At 37.9% G+C, this 17,821-nt stretch overlaps 1 protein-coding gene and 1 long non-coding RNA gene across 9 annotated transcripts in view; both read left to right on the top strand.

Annotated features, from left to right (window-relative positions):
- SLC44A3 (solute carrier family 44 member 3) overlaps positions 1-17,821 on the top strand; it is a 94,223-nt gene that overhangs the window by 74,597 nt on the left and 1,805 nt on the right. For all 8 annotated transcript variants that reach the window (XM_083444898.1, XM_083444900.1, XM_083444897.1 and 5 more), the window contains 6 exons: positions 1,309-1,474; positions 8,139-8,295; positions 9,995-10,078; positions 13,768-13,905; positions 14,764-15,000; positions 16,806-16,901. In XM_083444898.1, the coding sequence (XP_083301024.1) occupies positions 1,309-1,474; positions 8,139-8,295; positions 9,995-10,078; positions 13,768-13,905; positions 14,764-15,000; positions 16,806-16,901 (878 nt within the window). The remainder of the gene's footprint in view (positions 1-1,308; positions 1,475-8,138; positions 8,296-9,994; positions 10,079-13,767; positions 13,906-14,763; positions 15,001-16,805; positions 16,902-17,821) is intronic.
- LOC310679647 lies at positions 1,487-5,937 on the top strand. The gene is made up of 2 exons (XR_014512438.1): positions 1,487-4,939; positions 5,775-5,937. It is a non-coding gene; the product is annotated as an uncharacterized lncRNA (long non-coding RNA).

The raw sequence follows: 17,821 nt of genomic DNA, 5'->3' as shown, positions 1-17,821 counted from the left end.
TATTATGCCACCTTATTGTGTCTGCTGCAAAAGACTAACATGGCTGCCACTCTGGAAAGTATGTACAAGTTGTTGCCAAAAGATCAACTTTTGTTTTCCTTCACCTTTAAGTGACAAGCGAGCAGTTATCAGATTTAATCCGGCCCTGTTCAAGCTGTTGCAGTGCAAAACATTAGCTTGATGTAATTGCTGCAAAACTAATTCAGTTGACATCTATGTATTTTAAAAGTCTGCACATAGAACAGCATTCCTGGACAAGGTCACAGAGTCAAGTCTCAGAATTGCTCCTCACTCAGCAAATATTTCCATTAAGTACTCATTGTGCTGTATCATGTGTCAATAAATTCCCCTACTCCATCTGCAAACATGCGTTGGCATGAGATAGTGTTAAATTGCTGGTATATCCCTGCCCATTAATGTTAAGTGTTGCAATTGTGTCACATTCCAAAATGAGTCCACCTTCCTGCCTAGTACTGTCTGCCCTTTACCAGAAGATTTCTTCACCCTGCTTTTCTAGTCCAGATGACCACTTTCAGGCTTCCTTGAAGAGTGGAAGGCCTTAAATAAAATAAATGTTGGCACAACCTTCTACTTATAAAGAGTCCTGACAGGTTTGAACAGCATTGTAACGTTGAATTCCAGGCCTATCATTTCCATGCAATAAACTAAACCATTAGCAAATATTTACAGAAGGCTATCAAAAGTACAACATTCTAAGTGGAATGCAAGTCGTGCTGTGACAAACATTCCATCTGCGCAAGCATTTCACCTTGCCAGAAGGAATGATCCCACAGTTCTCTCCTGCATACTGTTCTGGGGATTCTCCTGACCACTCTCCCAAGCCAATTTCAGGGAACAAACGGGATGTGGGGAGGAAGAGGGGAGCCCTGTTGCATAAGCAAAAGTCTTTGTACAGGGTTTCTTCTGATGGGGGTTGCTGGGTGAATCCCACCCTCTGCACATTGTGGTTTGTAACTATTGTTTGCAAATATGTGCTAATAAGAAAACGTTCTGGAGAATAATGCATAACTGATTCATTAGCCATCTTCAGGTGCTCCAATGTGGCAACAACAGCCCGAAGTCATCCATCTTCCCACTGCCCTCAGTTGGGTCAGTCCAACGGGGTTTATATATTTATAATTCTTAAAAACCCATTTAACAACAAATCGGCTGAATAGTATATATTTTTAAAAAATCAATCATTGTTAGAATAATTGAACTAAGGAAAAGTACATTAGATTAATGTCACCATTTCAAAAAAATTGTTTGTCGAGTCATTTCATTTTTGTGTGTGTCTTGAATTTGCAGGCAATGCCCAAGTTGTTTCAAGAGGTCAAGTGGAATACAATATTCGGTTTGGCATTCGATACATGTGGTGGTACCACTTAGTTGGGCTTATCTGGACAAGTGAATTCATTCTAGCATGTCAGCAGATGACTGTGGCTGGGGCAGTGGTTTCTTACTTCTTCAACCGGTATGTGCGGCATTTATCTTTTTGCCAGGAGTTTTATTTCTTAGTCTTTATTTTCAATCTGTTGTGAAAGAAATTGTTTTCTTAAAAAGCCACGGATGGTTGGACTTTGAAAGCTAAGGCTACAGTCCTGCACTCATTTATTTGCCTGGTAGTAAACTCAGAAATTACTTTGAGTAGATATGTATTGGAATGCAAAGTTGGTTATTCTGACATTGTTAGAGATGAACTGCAACAAGAGCCACTGTAGCTTAGTTAACAGACTGTAAACTACGCACTTTTTATTTCAAATGTGAACTAGAAAGAACTGTGAACTAAGCAGTTCTTACTTCGAATGTCACTACGGTATGAACTTAGTGGCTGCATTTGAACATAATACACAACCATAGCTTAGTGCTATGTGAGTGATATTCGGGCTCATGCACTCTCCACTCATCTTCTCCAGTGTGTCTGTGGAGGAAATCATAAGTATTTGCTTCAGTTTTCATTTAATTGTAATCTTTCACTGTATGGTTAGTTTTATCTGTTATTTGTCTTAACAAACCAGCTTCAAGCTATTGTTCATGATCTTGAATTGATTAGGTAAAATCATAATTCAAACTAACTTTAGTTCCTGATTTGGGTGGCTTGACAAATAACAGTTAGTGGGAAACTGAAGCAGATTGTTTAAGCTACTGTTTAGTGTTCTGTCCAAACCAGAGTAGTATTTTATTTTAGGCAGGCTACTATCTCTCAGCCTTGGTGTGGAATAATGAAACTGAACTACTTTGCTGGCTTGTTGTAATGATTACTGACATAATGTGTGTGAAACATGTTGAACTCTCTAAAGTGATACATAAATGCTTTGTAAGCGAACTGTGCACCACGGGTCTCTTAATCGCGTATGTATGAGAGTAACTGAGGGATAGGGCCATTGCTGTACATTCTAGAAGTACCAAGGCAGCTTTAGCCAGTGGATGAGATCTAACATAACATTCACACAAGGAGTCAGAAAGCTGATGTTGTGCAAGCAGAAGCTCACAAGCTTAGCTGTCATGTTGCACAACCCTTATTATTATTATATATATTTCATAAGTGCAAGACACCTATTGGAATCAGCTGAACGAAGCTTCTATTAGCTGCTGTGTGAGCAGGCTGCCATAACTGGATACCCCATGCCTCTGGCACCAATAAAGCTGCAATTCAAGCAGTATTTGTTCTGTTTTATCTCAGAATGGACTGTCTAATAGCCGAAATTCAGTCATTCCAGAATAATTCATGTATTGGCAATCATTTGTAAGCTGATTTTCCACTTCTCTCTCCTTTTGTGAAGGTGTTAATCAACCTTCAAAACCTTCAAAATTTTTGCAATTTGTGTCATTCTATACAAATATTATCTTTAATGACCTCTTAACAAGAACTCTCCTACATTTTGACAAATAGTTTATTTAAACCCTTTTTCATTTTCATGAAATTAGCAACTCATCCTCTATTACATTCATAAACTTTCATTTTCTACATGCCATACATAATACTGTTCTTCTTGCAAAGTGATATGTTCTCAGCTGTCTGAAGTAATTTAGATCCCATATGAGGGTAGCTTGTGCAAGCAATTTTTCATACTTGAAAAACCTGTCTGGCTTGTGCAAGCTTGTCTCTATGTGTGAGGCTGATTTGTTGGGTTATGCCCATTGTCAGTTTCACTTTACATATGATTCATTGTTTAAATTTTGAATGTTCCCAAATGTTAGTGATGTAATTGCTGCTTTTTTAAATGCCCACTCATATAATGGAATGAGTGGTTATTTGAGGAATGTTGCCTTTGGGAAGAAAGAATGCTACTGGCATTGTCAGTTGTGAAGTAAGGTTGAGAATGGTAGGTGTTTTTAGAATGTTCTTGGAGGTATTCGTATTCATAGTAGTTCTTCCAGCACGTTTTTCTCCTTAGGAAAATCACTGTGTGCTGATTTCAGTAAGAATTTGTTTCAAAATATCACATTTGTTTCTCTACAACATATGTACTGGTCTTACATCATCCTGTTGATGGCAGACTGGGCCACTAGGGGGCACAAGAGGCACATAGACTGAGCCAAGGCTCTGAATCCACCTCAGAGCCCATATGGGTCACTTCACAATATTTCTCAAACTTTGGTCTCTGGCTGTTCTTGGACTACAACTCCCATCATCCCTGACCACTGGTCCTCCTAGCTAGGGATGATAGGAGTTGTAGTCTAACAGCAGCTGGTGATCCAAGTTTGAGAAACACTGCCTCCGGGGACTTGCCAGGAGGACTCTCCCTCCCTCCCTAGGACTAAGGGAAGATTTTTATTGCAGTTGAGACAGAGGAAGAGAGAGAAAATAAACAAATAAAATTCTCCTACCCATGGTTTTTCCAAAAGGACAGAGTGTGAATTATTATGATCCTTTTGAGGGTTTTAGAAGCCAAGGAAGAAAGAACACACTGTGGTATTTTGGGAGAGAAACTGAGCCAGTGAGAGGGAAGATTTTGTAGTCCATGTGCACCAGCACACGGCACTTTCACTTGTAAACCATGATTTAGCAAACTAGGTCATATAGAAATTACTATAAAAATAGTCATTTCTAACACTGTTGTTATATTATTCCATTCATCCATCCATCCAATTTGACCCCAGTTAATAGTACAGGTCAGGGTTGACTTAATTCATGCAAGCTAGAGATATTGATCTCACCAGTCCTTTCCCAAGGGTAACAAGCATGCCTTCTCTCCTCGCACTCTCCCCTTCTGATAAAGTGCACCACTGTGACCTTCAGAATGGCTTTGTTCCTTTGGCACATCTCTCAAAGCAAGAGCCATCAGATGAGAGTGGGTGTTTGTCTGCTCTACACTGTTTTCTCTTTTATAATGCTAGATGATGTATGTTAGCATTGAAATTCGTGTATTTGCCAAGGAGAACGAGCCACCCTACAGTGTCGGTCCCTCTTCCTATGATTTGCTTTGCCAGCACATAGAGGTATTTAAACCAATGCAGCTGACTAATGCGTGTAGAAAGATGAAGCAAGAATGCTATCACACGCTTTTGGGCAGTAGTACGGTATGTCACAAGAGCTTTGTTTATCACATTGCACGCAGAGCCTTTCCCTTTAGCTAGTAAGCATTTACAGGAAATAGAGCAGCCTTTACCTCAGCAAACCTGCTTCCTCACTACACAAAGCAATCTATTAGGCACTTTGCAGTCTCTCCATAAGCGGAATTAAAAGTGGGGAGGGTGGAGAGTTGTTTCAGCTGGATTAGCTTCACAGGGGTCGTCTGTTTGACCTGAAACTGTACTGTACTTTGCTTTCTTTTATTTTAGATAGAAGATGCATTCTTTAGAGCTGTTCATAATTTAATAACTTCCTCTACCATCTACTCTTTCATGATTTGTGAAAGCAGAATTCAGTATTTTGAAATCTGCCTTTAAAAAGAACTTCATATTGTGAGGTTGCATTTTAAGCTTTCAGTTTATGGTGAGTAAGGATGCAAATTTGGTACCTTTAAATGAGTGGCAGCGCAGCTGAGTGACTAATAAGTGGGTATGAGCTGAAATCCCAACTCAGGCCTAATTTCAGTGGTTGACACTGGGGAAGTCTGTAAAAATGGTAATAATACTCTTACTGTTATTTCACCTTTATTTCAAATCAGAAATATATAGAAGGCAGCAAAGGATTGTTGGAGTGATAGTAGTGGGGAAGAGATGCATTGCTTGCTTCTCTTTCCACTAAAAAAAATACAGTGCCTGAAAAGTGCTTGACCATATCATAAGATTGTAAAGTTCTCTGATGCTATGGAATGAGATACCTCATACTTGTATTTCACAGAGGAAAGGGAGCTTCATTTCACAAATGTTTTAATATATTTTTATTATGTAGACAAATCCACAGTCAATTTTGTGAGTGTAGATTATTTTATTTACTTTATAACAACACACATGCCACCATGAAACAATCTCAGCAAGCAGGAATTCAGCTCAGAAAATTCATGTTGTAAAAGTGTCTGCAACAGCATCAGGGGTATCTTCTTCTCTTAAGAGTCCTCTTAACAGCCGTGTGGTACTGCCCAGTTGAACTTAGCCCAATGCAGTAACCATGTATCTCCACTGCCCAGTACTAACTCAGTATTCTTATTAGATGACTTTGATTTTTTCTCTGCAGTTGAGTGACGTTGTTTGGGTTGATATACCAGTTGATGACATTTCCTGAGCTATATTAGCTCTACCAGCTGTCTCTTATCTTGCATCTTTTGCATTTTTGGTTCGATCTTAGATAAAAGGAAAGTCTTTGTTCTGTTTTTTGACCTGCTTAGAGCCCATAAAGCCGCGAAACATTATCAGAGCCTGTTCTCTTCAGTTTTCCTTGGCTGGAACCAGGCAGTTGAAGAATTTGTTATAGACTTATCCAAACACACTTCAAAATTTACCATTTGACTACATTAATGAACACACTTTAGGTAATCTTACAAGTAAAAGGTAATCATACGAATACAATTCCTTCTTGTGCTTTCAGTAAGAAAATTAATTATTAATAAATGCATAATCCTTGCCTTTTTTGCATGTAATATGCTTGGTTAATATATTTTTTAATATATTCTGCAGTTATATTTTCTCTAGGTGTTTCACATGTAAGCATTTATGAAGAGACATTTGATTAAGCTAAATTCAAACCGAGATAAAGATCTATTTCAGAAACATAAGAATGATGACTTTTAGAAAGTATGTCAATGTACTTATTTTACATAGAAATCCAGCACTTACCCCCAAACTGTTCCCCTGGCCTGAATAACTGAAATGAATGCATACCATTTTCCTGGTATTTCCTATTGAAAATAATGTGGTGCATGCATATATAAATATAGCCTTATAGCTGTAGTGTAGCTATTACTGTGGAAAGGCTGTAGGGATTGTATTACTATGATACCTACCTAGGCTGACGTGGCTATGTCTATTTAAATTCCTGCTTAGGTGAAGATTTAATAAAAATATATTTACAGAACTTCAGTTTCATACTTCACCCATTGGCTCTTGTTCTTTTGCGAACACTGCTCCTATTTTGTAAAGGTCATGGCAGAAAACACTTGAAAGAGTGAACATTTTAAAGTGTGATTCTCATTTCATTCATTCTTGAGGCTTGTTTTGGATTCATATTAATGCAAGCTTGAAATCAAATAATACTTGAGAAGTTCTGTTACAATTGTGTCCTGCGATTCCCATTAAGCTCACCTTCAAAAGCCAGCTCACAGAAATATATGGTTTGATCTTTCTCCCTCCCCCCCCCCATCCATTATAATGCTATAGTCAATCCTAAGCAGTAAAGTCCTCATTTCACCATCAGCAGTACTGCATACCAGTTTTATAGTTTTTTGGAAAGGAGGCCTAATCTTATATTTAATAACTGAAGAGAAGAAGAATTAGAGTTTATAATGAAATGGCAAATAGGGACTAATCAGATTAGTGGGGGGGGGGGGGAGAGATTAGCTAAAAACTGTATACTACAAATTTCATATTGGCTTTCCCTGTTTAGAGCTCTATTAAAATCTTCTCCAGTTTTTAATTATTTGTTTACTTACAATAATTAGACTCCTAATAAAAAATGTTTCCAAGTGGGACACAGCATATTAAAAACAGGATAAAATTCACTAATCTTAAGGTCCTATAGAACAGAATCAAAAGCAGAAGCACTATTCCCTGAATGTTTGCCTGAGTAAAAGCGTTTTTAATATGCCATAGGCAGTTGTAGCATATCAGGAGATAGTGTGTGCCATAACACTGGATGCCCTCTTCTGAATATTTTTCAAACAAACCTTGGAAAGCATGTGTCCTTATCTATACAGTGGTACCTCGAGTTACATACACTTCAGGATACATACACTTCAGGTTACAGACTCCACCAACCCAGAAATAGTACCTTGGGTTAAGAACTTTGCTTCAGGATGAGAACAGAAATCGTGCTCCGGCGGCATGGCAGCAGCAGGAGGCCCCATTAGCTAAAGTGGTGCGTCAGGTTAAGAACAGATCACCAGAACGAATTAAGTTGTTAACCCGAGGTACCACTGTACTTTGACAGATTTTAAGCTCAGAACAAATTATGCTACATTATTGTAGCACAATGGGACCTCCCGAACGAATTAAGTACTTAACCTGAGGTACCACTGTACATATGTGGGTTTTTGGTCTCACTGGGGGCCACACCACTCTTTTTGCAGCAGATCTGTTTACTCAAAAGATGGGTTCTCCTGTGCCCATCAGATCAGGGAAAGTGGTGACCATGCAAATTTCCCCAGGGCTCTACTAAGCATGTAAAACTGCATTTTCATTCAGGGAATTTCCTAAATGCTTGTGAAGATTAATTTCCATAGAGTATTCCACAGTGTATTATTCAGAGAATAGGATTGGATAGCACAGTTGTTTTGAGTGGTTTGTAGCACCCAGCACTGTCACATACATAGTGGAGCTTCTGGAATGGCAGGGTTGAGAGCATGTAAATTATAATGGCCTTAAATATATATGCATCCAATTTGATGGCACGTGGGCTCAATTCAGTTTTTCAAAGGTCAGTAGATACAGGACTTCCGTCATAATCGGTTAACAAACTATGAGATGCCGATCCTAATAGCTATATTGTGTTTCATTTTATCACCTGTGTAGTTTTACATGTTTGTTTTTTGTTCTAGAAATAAAAGTAAACCACCAAGTCATCCAGTCCTGTCTTCCATATCAATTCTTTTTTGTTATCATCTGGGAACAGTTGTGAAAGGGTCCTTTTTAATCACAATAGTGAGAGTCCCAAGGATTATTCTATTGTCAATTTATAGCATCCTGGAAAAAAAGGTAGGCTTGTACTTTAGTTTTGTAATGCCATCATATAGCAGTTAATGCATCAAGGAGCAGAAAGTAATGATATCTGAGCATCATTTCCCACTGTTGTATTTATTTTTTACTTACTTATTTATTGAGCTTTATAGCTCAATATCATCCCTATTCCAAATGTTCACGGCAGGTTACAAAGTTCAAGAGACAACATTTCCATTGTGCAGTCTTAAAAGTCTCCACCCCTTGATGGCTTACCTATAACCTAGGGGTGAGGAACCTCTGACTTGTGTGCCTAATTAGTTCCCCACCCCTGCCTTCACCTCTGGAAACCAACCTAAACAGACAGATTTTGACAAAAGAAGTATTTAGGGTTTCATGGATTAGAACTGGAACTTTAAATTATGACTGTGAATATAGTATGGAGCTAGTGGAATTATGAACACTAAAGTAATTCATTTTCCTCACACACCCTCCTTAGGCACTAAGCTGCCACATTCTGAAGAAGCTAAAGCTTCTGAATAGTTTACAAGCACAAGACCATTTTGAATGTTGGGGACTGTTCAGGAAAAGGCTGATGGCACAAATCAAGAAAATGCAATGCTTATTACAGGAATTAATTTTGGATCTAATTTCTAATTCCCAGCATTTTTATTTTTAAAATATCCTGAATCCTTTAAACATTTTATTTACATTAAAGTAATAAAAAATATTTTGTGTTCTGCTCATCTCTGTCACATAATGTAGTTATTAAAAGAGCTTTTCTAGCTTTTATTTTCCTCTTCTAAAGGAGAATAAATAGTATTGAATGGCAGTGGCTTTTGTGATCTGTGCAGAATGTTGTAATAATGTATAGCAAAACATTGGAGATCACTGCATAATTGTAAGACTAAGTTTCCCAGAAAGTCTGTGTTATGGGAATTTGATCTACAAATGAAAGAGACAGGATGCTGCTAAAACGTCTGGATCATACCAATGTTTCAGTAAAAGTTCTAGTGATCTTTCCTATACAGAATGTCCTACTTTGCACTGAGACCCTGTTTTCGGGTATCAATCCCAAGAACATAACAGGCTATCTAATACGCTGCTGCTGCCAGTATAAATATTTATTTACTGCCTGTTTGAAGATCACATCCAAAATTATGTTTCTTATGGTCCATAGAGCTCCATGTATTGTACAACTGTCCTACAGGTTTTGCAGTTGCAACAGCTTTCTGTTGGAAGGAATTCCCCTTCTACCCCCCCCCCCCAAGAAATAAGACAATATGCAGCTGTCTGGGTGTCAAGCTGCAAACTATATTTGCTAAACATACAGCATTAAGCCTTTCTGTTTCTCTATTTTCTAAGCAGATGGAAGCTTAACCCAAATTATCCACAGGCCTGATCTACATGTCTTGTTAAGGGACAGTTTGTCTTAAACCATAGTTTAATTGTGAATGTGCCTCCCCCTCATACATGGTGCCTGCATTGTCTCGAGGAAGCCATAATATAACTTGTCATGTTGTCTGAACCCAAACCATGGTATGTCTGTTTCAGACAAAACACAAGAAATACACCAAGACTAAATCAAGAACATAACACAGCAGAGGTGGTAACTGCATAGCTGATGCAGAAGTACTTCACACTGCTTTCTGACAATGGGTGTCCTGGAAAAAGGAAAACTTAATTTGCAAATATGTTTCTTGCTTTGACAACTAATTAGTGCTGTTTCCCACCACAGAAGAATACATGTGCAAGATGCATATTCAAATGCTGCTGTTGCTGTTTCTGGTGCCTAGAAAGAGGCCTAAGATGCTTAAACCAGGTATGTTATATCAGGTGAAGTTTTGTATAGATACTTGATTTTTTTACTGCAAAAAATCAGAATGAAAATGGAGGTTTTTAAGGAAAATACTTCAAAAGTTATTTAATTTTTACTTGCTCAGTTTAGCATTGGTTCAGAAATGCTAATTCTGTTGGTCACTATCACAGCTGTATACTGTGACTGGCATGTTTGTCACAAAAATAAGCATTATCTAGTACTATGGTCTTTGAGGAGTAAACAATTGTGTGCTTGGTTGATGCTACCACATGAGATTTTTGTGCTTGCTTCGCTATCCTTAGAGTCTGTTGGCTCTCAAAGCAGCTTCAAGACAGATTAGTCCCAAGTTAGAGAGATGACAATTAGTTTATACTTATCAGCAATCTCTATCTTCATATATCCTTCTTGTTTTTTACTATGTTACAACTTTGATGATATAAGTTATGAAAATGCATTTTTAAATGGGTGTTTATAGGATAGCTGGGTGGTTTTGCTACTTAAAATTATGCTTGAAATTATTATATAGAATGTTTTCTTAATGTTTCCTTTACACAATTATTTTATGGAGTTACATAACTTCTCTTATCTATTTTGGGCTTTTTTTAAAAAAAAGAAATGTGAAATATTGTGTAATAAATAATCTGTGTAAATGCAAAATTTTAATTTCATGAATTCAGTCTGCTAGTCATACAAAATATTTAGTATCATCCTATTTTTGATGGTTTTAAGAAAGAACAATTAAGTCTAATCAGAAACTTCTGTAGGAAGATGCATTTTCCCTTATAGTCAGTCTCCTAGTTTTCCTCTAATTACCATCTCATTTTTTCATACCTTACTGTTGTGGATTTTATTTATTTATTTATTTATTTTGCAGTAGTGATAAATTGAGGTTGTTGGGAATTGTAGTCTGGAGGATCTGGAGGCAGCATGCTGGTGAAAGCTGCACGTGGTTATGTGTCTCATTGAATAATTAATTAAGCAATTAAGCAATTTTTATTCTCTCTCGCCTTCAGCAAAACTGGTCTCATGGTAGCTACACACAACTCTGTGAGATAGGTTAGTTAGGCTAAGAGAGAGTGGCTAGCTAAATGCCACCCTTTGAGCTCTGGAGTTTTCAGCCTAGGTCTTCCTAATCCTCACTGTGCTATTGATTAAAGTTCAGTAAGATGGCACACAGATTATAAATGATGTACCATGCTGGAGCTGTGGTGTATTCTCCCTGGATATAGGTAGACTACTTACAACAGGTAGGCAGACTACGAATAGGTACAAAAGGGTGTCTGAATGAGCTGAACTATTCTGTACCTGGGTTGGGACAATTCTGTATGCGGCATGGATTGAGACCAACCAGCTTGTATGAGCAAACCAAAGAAGCTAAATACAATCACGTCTCACCAGCTTGTTTTTGGCTTCTTTTAAAAGAAGATTTTGTTGCTATGGCTCTCCTCTTTTCACTGAGCTCATTTTTAATAGAGTCCTAGAATGGAAGACTGAATTCAGCTGTTACACAAAGTTGCAATTATTCTTCAGAAGCAGGAAACTTTAGGGCTTGGACCTGTGCCACAGGGCTTTTCTCATGAAGCTAACAGGTCAGTTTTTCCAAGACCCTTGACATTCATTCTGTGTTGTGAAGTACAGAGGGATGTTTTTTCCCCCTAAGTACTTTTTTTTTTGTCTACTGTGCTATTTCAAAATATGTAAACAATCCCATTCCTTATTTATCTGTGAGAAATATAGTCTTTGGTTCCCAGGCACTAGAACATAGGGGCTGAATTTCTTCTAAAAGGGAGTTGTAGGATAGTAACTTATTTATTGATCACCTTCCACACAGATCTCAATGTGTTGTGCAAAATGCAATAAAAACAGCTGAATAACACACACACACACACACACACACACACACACACACACACCAATAACACCCCAACACAGGAAATAACAGCAGATATATCAGAGACCTATTCATCCAGCTAGGAAAGCTTCTTAGAACAAAACTGTCTTCAGTTGTTTCCAGAAAGTTCAGATAGTGGGCGCCTGTTGTGTCTCGACAGGAGTGCTGCTCTGCAGAACAAGGCCCTGCTCTGAGTCTCGGTGGAGTGGGTTTCTGGTATCTTTAGAACATGAAGGAAAAGCTATATTGTAGACCACAGTGGCTTACTGGGTATATAAAGGATTAAGTAGTCTCTCAAATGCTTTGGGTGTAAGTGTAACTGAATTGTCTGTGTTCCAGACTTGCTAGTTTGTACTGCCGTTGCAATTTTGGATATCTTAGTCTATGGACTTGCGGTGAACATATGAACTAGCAAAGGATTTAAGTCTTTAACAAAACATGTTGAAATTGTCAAAACGTCAAAGAATCTTGTTAGTTTGTTTCGACTACGGCAGCCCAACACGGCTACCTACCTGTAAAGAATCTTGTGTTATGTTAAGGACTAACAAATTGTTTTATTTGCTATGCTTGTTAGTTGCTTGTTACACAGAGGTGTCCAAGAGACTTAAAACATGTTTAAAAACATTGTAATATTGACACATTCGTACTAAAATGCATGCAACTTATAGAAAACCTACAACAACATCCCTCCATATCAGCTGCAGGAAGCTGTGGCAGCACAGTAAAAGCAAATACGTCATCATAATAGTCCATCAACAGCTTGGTGGGGGAGGAGTGAGTTATGTTTTTACCAGGCACCACAAAGATGTCAGTGAAGGTACCAGGCAGATCTCAATAGGGAGAATGTTCCGCAGATGGGGGCTGCAAGTGTAAAGGCATGAGTTTTCATGGATTTCATTTCACCTGATATAAGTCCACAGAAACATATTTCAAAATAAATGGTCGATCTTTAAAGTGCCACAAGGATCTTAGGTTTTTTTTGCTGCAACCAATGAACTCTGTCACCCCTTTAGAAATTGCTAAAGTAGTCAGCTACCAATAGAATTCATGCTTGCAAGTTACGTTTCGTTTGATTTTTCTTCCACCTCCACTGCTATATTAAGTGCAATGATGTACATTCATTAAATCAAAGCCCAAAACTTTCCTAATTATGAAAAGAAAATTCAAATTTGGGGCATAAATCTTAGTCTGAGCGACACTTTTCAGCAGATGCTGAGGAATTTTTTAGTTTCAAAAAATCAAACTAACTGTAATGTATTCAAATCCCAAATAAATATGGAAAACTATAAATTCTTTTGGCAGAATCACTTTGCTTTCTGCTAATCTCTGTTAAGAATGCCAATATGAGATGGCTTTTTAAAAAATAGTTCAAGAATGATGTAATTCTTTTTCTTTCTAAACAAAATACGACTGCTTTCAGACGGCTGAAAAGAATAATTGTACACAGTTTCACACATTCCTTTTTCATTTATATACCCACTTTGTACTTCAGTAACTAAATCCTTGAGGAATGCTGGGCATTGATCTTCGGAGATTTAAAGAAAACTGTTTAATTTGTTGTAAGAGGTTTAGCTGTATTTTTTTTAACTTTGTTAACCATTTCAGTTAAGAAGAAGTTCTATGGTTTTTGAAAATTAGGTTCAAAGATTATTCAAGATATTTTTCATAGAATTATGGAATACTTTTGTCAAATCTGATTTTGAAGTAACTTTGGCTGGGTTAAGATTTCTACCTTCTACTTTTCATTCTCCTTCCTTCCTTTTTTAAAAAAAAACTAAACCAATTTACATTCTAATTACAGAATGCATACACAGCAACAGCCATAAATGGGACATACTTTTGGACCTCAGCAGAAGATGCTGCTGATATTTTATCAAAAAGTTCAGCTAATGCCACAGCAATCAGCTGCTTCAGTGACTTTGTTATATTTCTAGGAAAGGTAAAACCTTATTATCACTGTGCCATTGATTATTAACTGAAAATACTGTCTTGTTAATATTTTGTGTAACAATGGAATTCAAAAATCTCAAAGCTCAGTTCTCCTCTCATGGCAATTAATATTGCTCCTTACTTGAAATCTCCCCTAATCAGTACAGTATAATATATAGAAATTAATTAGGATTCATGAGTGATGTTTATAGAGAAATAACAAAGTTTGAAATTTTTAAGTAAACAGGGAAGTCCTGTTTGAGTTGGGTTGGGCATTCTGCAATATTGTGACTTGGCATTATATGAGTTTGAGTTGCAGTGCCTTTCCTTTGCGCCCTCCCTGACTTCCTATTTTGTGCGAGTCAGAAGGGCAAGCACTAGGAGAAAACTAATACCCCACCTGAGGACATCTTGAGAATACCTTACAGATAAGACCAGTGGTCCCTTTGTGCACACTGTAGTTTCTCCAGTCCTGTTGTAGTAGCAAGCTGGCGAATTGTTGTGATGTTATAACTCAGAGGGAACCAGGCTGCACGAGGAAGGAGATAATCGCACAAGCATGAGGCTTGTTCATGTAATGCCAAACCATAATTTGCCATTACATCTGAAGCAAGCATTGGAAAATGGTGCTGCTTTCCTCAAGCAGTTAATAGTCTTAATTTAATATAATATACAGATAAGAATTAAAAAGAACAAAGCAAACCATTTTGCAAGCAGAGGGAAGGTTTGAAATAAGACATTCCCTGTAATCTTTTGAATGCAATAATCTCTAAATGCTAAATACACTTAAATGTTTTGGTCATCTTTGGTGAGTGAAGTCTTCAATAGCTTCTTCTGAAATATAGTCTCTACATTTATTTTCATACAGGTGTTTGTGATATGTTTCACAGTTTTTGGAGGTTTGATGGCATTTAACTACAACCGTGAATTACACGTTTGGGTAGTTCCACTGCTGCTGGTTGCTTTTTTGGCTTATCTCATCGCCCACAACTTCTTATCAGTATTTCAGACAATAGTGGATGCCCTATTGCTTTGCTTTGCTGTTGACAGAGAAACAAATGATGGATCTGCAGAGAAGCCTTACTTCATGGACCAAGAATTAATGGTAAGCAGTTAGACAAAACTTTAGCTTGGGCAAGTAAGCAGGCACTTCTGTAGGTCTGTTCACACCGGGATAATCTTTGCCATGTCTTTGGCCACAGAGGTGAAGATGAGCCTGGTCTCAGTCACCTTCCTGGGGTTGGGGAGAGCTTCACTTAGAGGAGATGGAATTGAAGTTGCATCAGTGGTTCTGCCTCTGCCTTAAGGCTATGCAATAACAGTGAGGTGGGACTCTCTTCAGGCAACCCATTAGGTCCCTCCCCAGCATCCAGATCAGCTCCTTCTAGACAGGGTTCAACTCCACACATTCTCACTCCAGTCCTTTGGAGTGAGAGCAGCCCTGCCAAGAAGTCTCTACAGGGCTTATGACAGAATCAGATTGGGTTTACATCCAGATAAGTGTGTGTAGGATTACTGTCTTAATATGATGTGCAGTACAATCTGGTGCACGTTTACTCAGATAATCCCTATTATGCTCAGTGGGTTTTACTCCCAGGTGTTTGTAGGATTAAAGCCTTAAACAATTCCTTCTATTGTTGACCGCATCCTGTGATGTATGTATGATTCTTTTAGGGTGGTCTTTGGCTAAGGGGTTGGGCAGTTTCAAAAGTCTTTAAAGGTTCCTGCATACTTGGTTCTTGGTCTCTCTAACCTCTGTGCAAGGGGAGGAGAGAACTCTGTTGCAACAGAAAAATAAAGATCTGCCTTGCTTTCACTTCATCCTGCCTCCACCCATTCATCTATGACCGAACATGGACCTGGGGGACTCAGTCCCTTGGGGAGTTGGGCAGCAACAAGTCAATTCCCCCCCCCCCCCCCGTTTTTCTACAACACATCTTAAGGTATAAAAGCTAACAACATAATCCTAAACAGATTTAACAGGAAACCAGTCCCACTTATTTTCAGTGGGTCCTCCTGCTAATATCCTTAGCATTTCAGCCTTAAGTACCAATTCTATATGTTTATACAGATAAAATCACACTCATTTTAATAGGAGTTCCTGATAATTGTGCTTAGGAGTATAGTTTTAATTATATATTTTAAATATATACCAACATTTCTTGGTGTGAGAGTATGCAAGTGTTTGAGTATAAAATGGGTCCAGTAGAACATGAAATGCAAGGCCAACAGAACAGCACTGATATTTTCCTCAACTGTTCTTCGATCAAGAGGTCTAGAAAAGGACAACCAAATTGATCAAGGAGGTGGAGAAACTCCTTGATCGTAACATTTGGGGCTTTCTAGTGTAGAAAAAAGGTGAGTTAAGAGGAGACGCAATCGAGGTATATAAATTTATGTAGAAAGTGAATGAAAAAACATCTTTCCTCCCTCATAACATTAAAACTCAGAAATATCCAATGAAGTTGAATATTGGAAAATTTAGGGTGGGGGGAAAAGTACTACTACACACACTGCATATTTAAACCATGGAATTCACTTTGAGAATGTGAAAGGCCCCCTGGGTGGCTTTAAAAGATTAGACAAATGCATGGACAGTAAAGCTATAGTCTGCCTCCACTGTTGGAGATAGCATGCCTCTGAATGCCAGTTGCTGGGAATCACTAGTGAGGAAAGTGCTATTGTGCTGAAGTCCTACTTTCAGACTTCCCATAGGCATCTGGTTGGCCACTGTGACAACAGGATTCTAAAATAGTTGGGCCGTTAGCCTCATCCAGCAGGTGATTCTTATGTTCTTAAGGGCAGATATTTTCCTTTTGCAAATATCTGTATTACCGCAGAAAACATCAGCTTTGGCAAAAAAGAATCAGAAGTAGGCTGTCAATCAACTGGTTGTTTTGTTCTTTGTAGAACTTTTTGGATCAGAGCAGCAAGTTTGCAGAGAACACACACGGAAATAAAAATATCCTTCATAACAAGGAATATGGCACAGAACTTCAGCCTATGGTAAGAAACAAGTAAATGCCATAATATATGGACATCAAATAACAAGGTGTATTTTCTTTGCAGTACAAATGTATTTTATACTTTGTGTTTCCAGTACAGTACTTCTAGAGAGGGGAGGAGGATACTTTTGGAAGAATTATTCCTAATTTCAGGATGGGATATTTTGCTTGTGTAAGCAGAACATGCTTTAGCATCATCTTTCTGTTTGAAAGCCAAGCATAGTGGGTACATGAGCATAGCGCTACGTTCTGATATGTAATCTTCCCAGACCATATTAGGTATATACCGGAGGATTAGGTTGCCATGACCTGTTTCTTCAATGTCACTACATTCTTCCATTGAATAATGTAATTTTCCTTAAGCTGTATTCTACATATTTACCATAAAAAAGGAGGGATACTGTCTGCTTGTGTGTTAATGAGATCAAGTTTTAAAATCAGCAACAAAAACAGCACTAACCAATTGCTGTTTTCCCTGTGCCCCCTCTTTTACATGGGCATCTTTAAGGTAGTGCACAGATAAAGTATATAATATGTATTTTCTCCTAAAAACAGTAGCATCTTTAAAATGTTTCTGACATAATTTCACTCTAGTGTCCACTTAAAAAAATAGAATTTTGAAACAAACTAGTGTATCTGTAGCATAATTGACTTAAGTTTTTTAAAAATTGGGGTTTTTTCTGTGCATGGTTTTTACAGTAGCAGCCATCTTTTTTCTGCCAAAATAGTTTTTGCCAGGAAAGAAAAACTGCACGTAGTGCTCATGTTGTAAGCCCTGACAGAGCTTAGGCTCTGCATATTTTTTCTTTTCAGAACTTTCTGGTGCATGGAAATAAGCCAGTCAGGCAGTCTGGAAGTGTGGTTTTAAGTTTATTGTGTTTATGAATGGCTGTACTTGGCTTTCTCATTGTATGTGGGTCT

Source organism: Podarcis tiliguerta (assembly GCF_965153285.1).
Source record: "Podarcis tiliguerta genome assembly, chromosome: 6".
In the NCBI taxonomy this organism is placed as follows: domain Eukaryota; kingdom Metazoa; phylum Chordata; class Lepidosauria; order Squamata; family Lacertidae; genus Podarcis; species Podarcis tiliguerta.
This window is presented reverse-complemented; position numbering and strand designations above follow the sequence as displayed.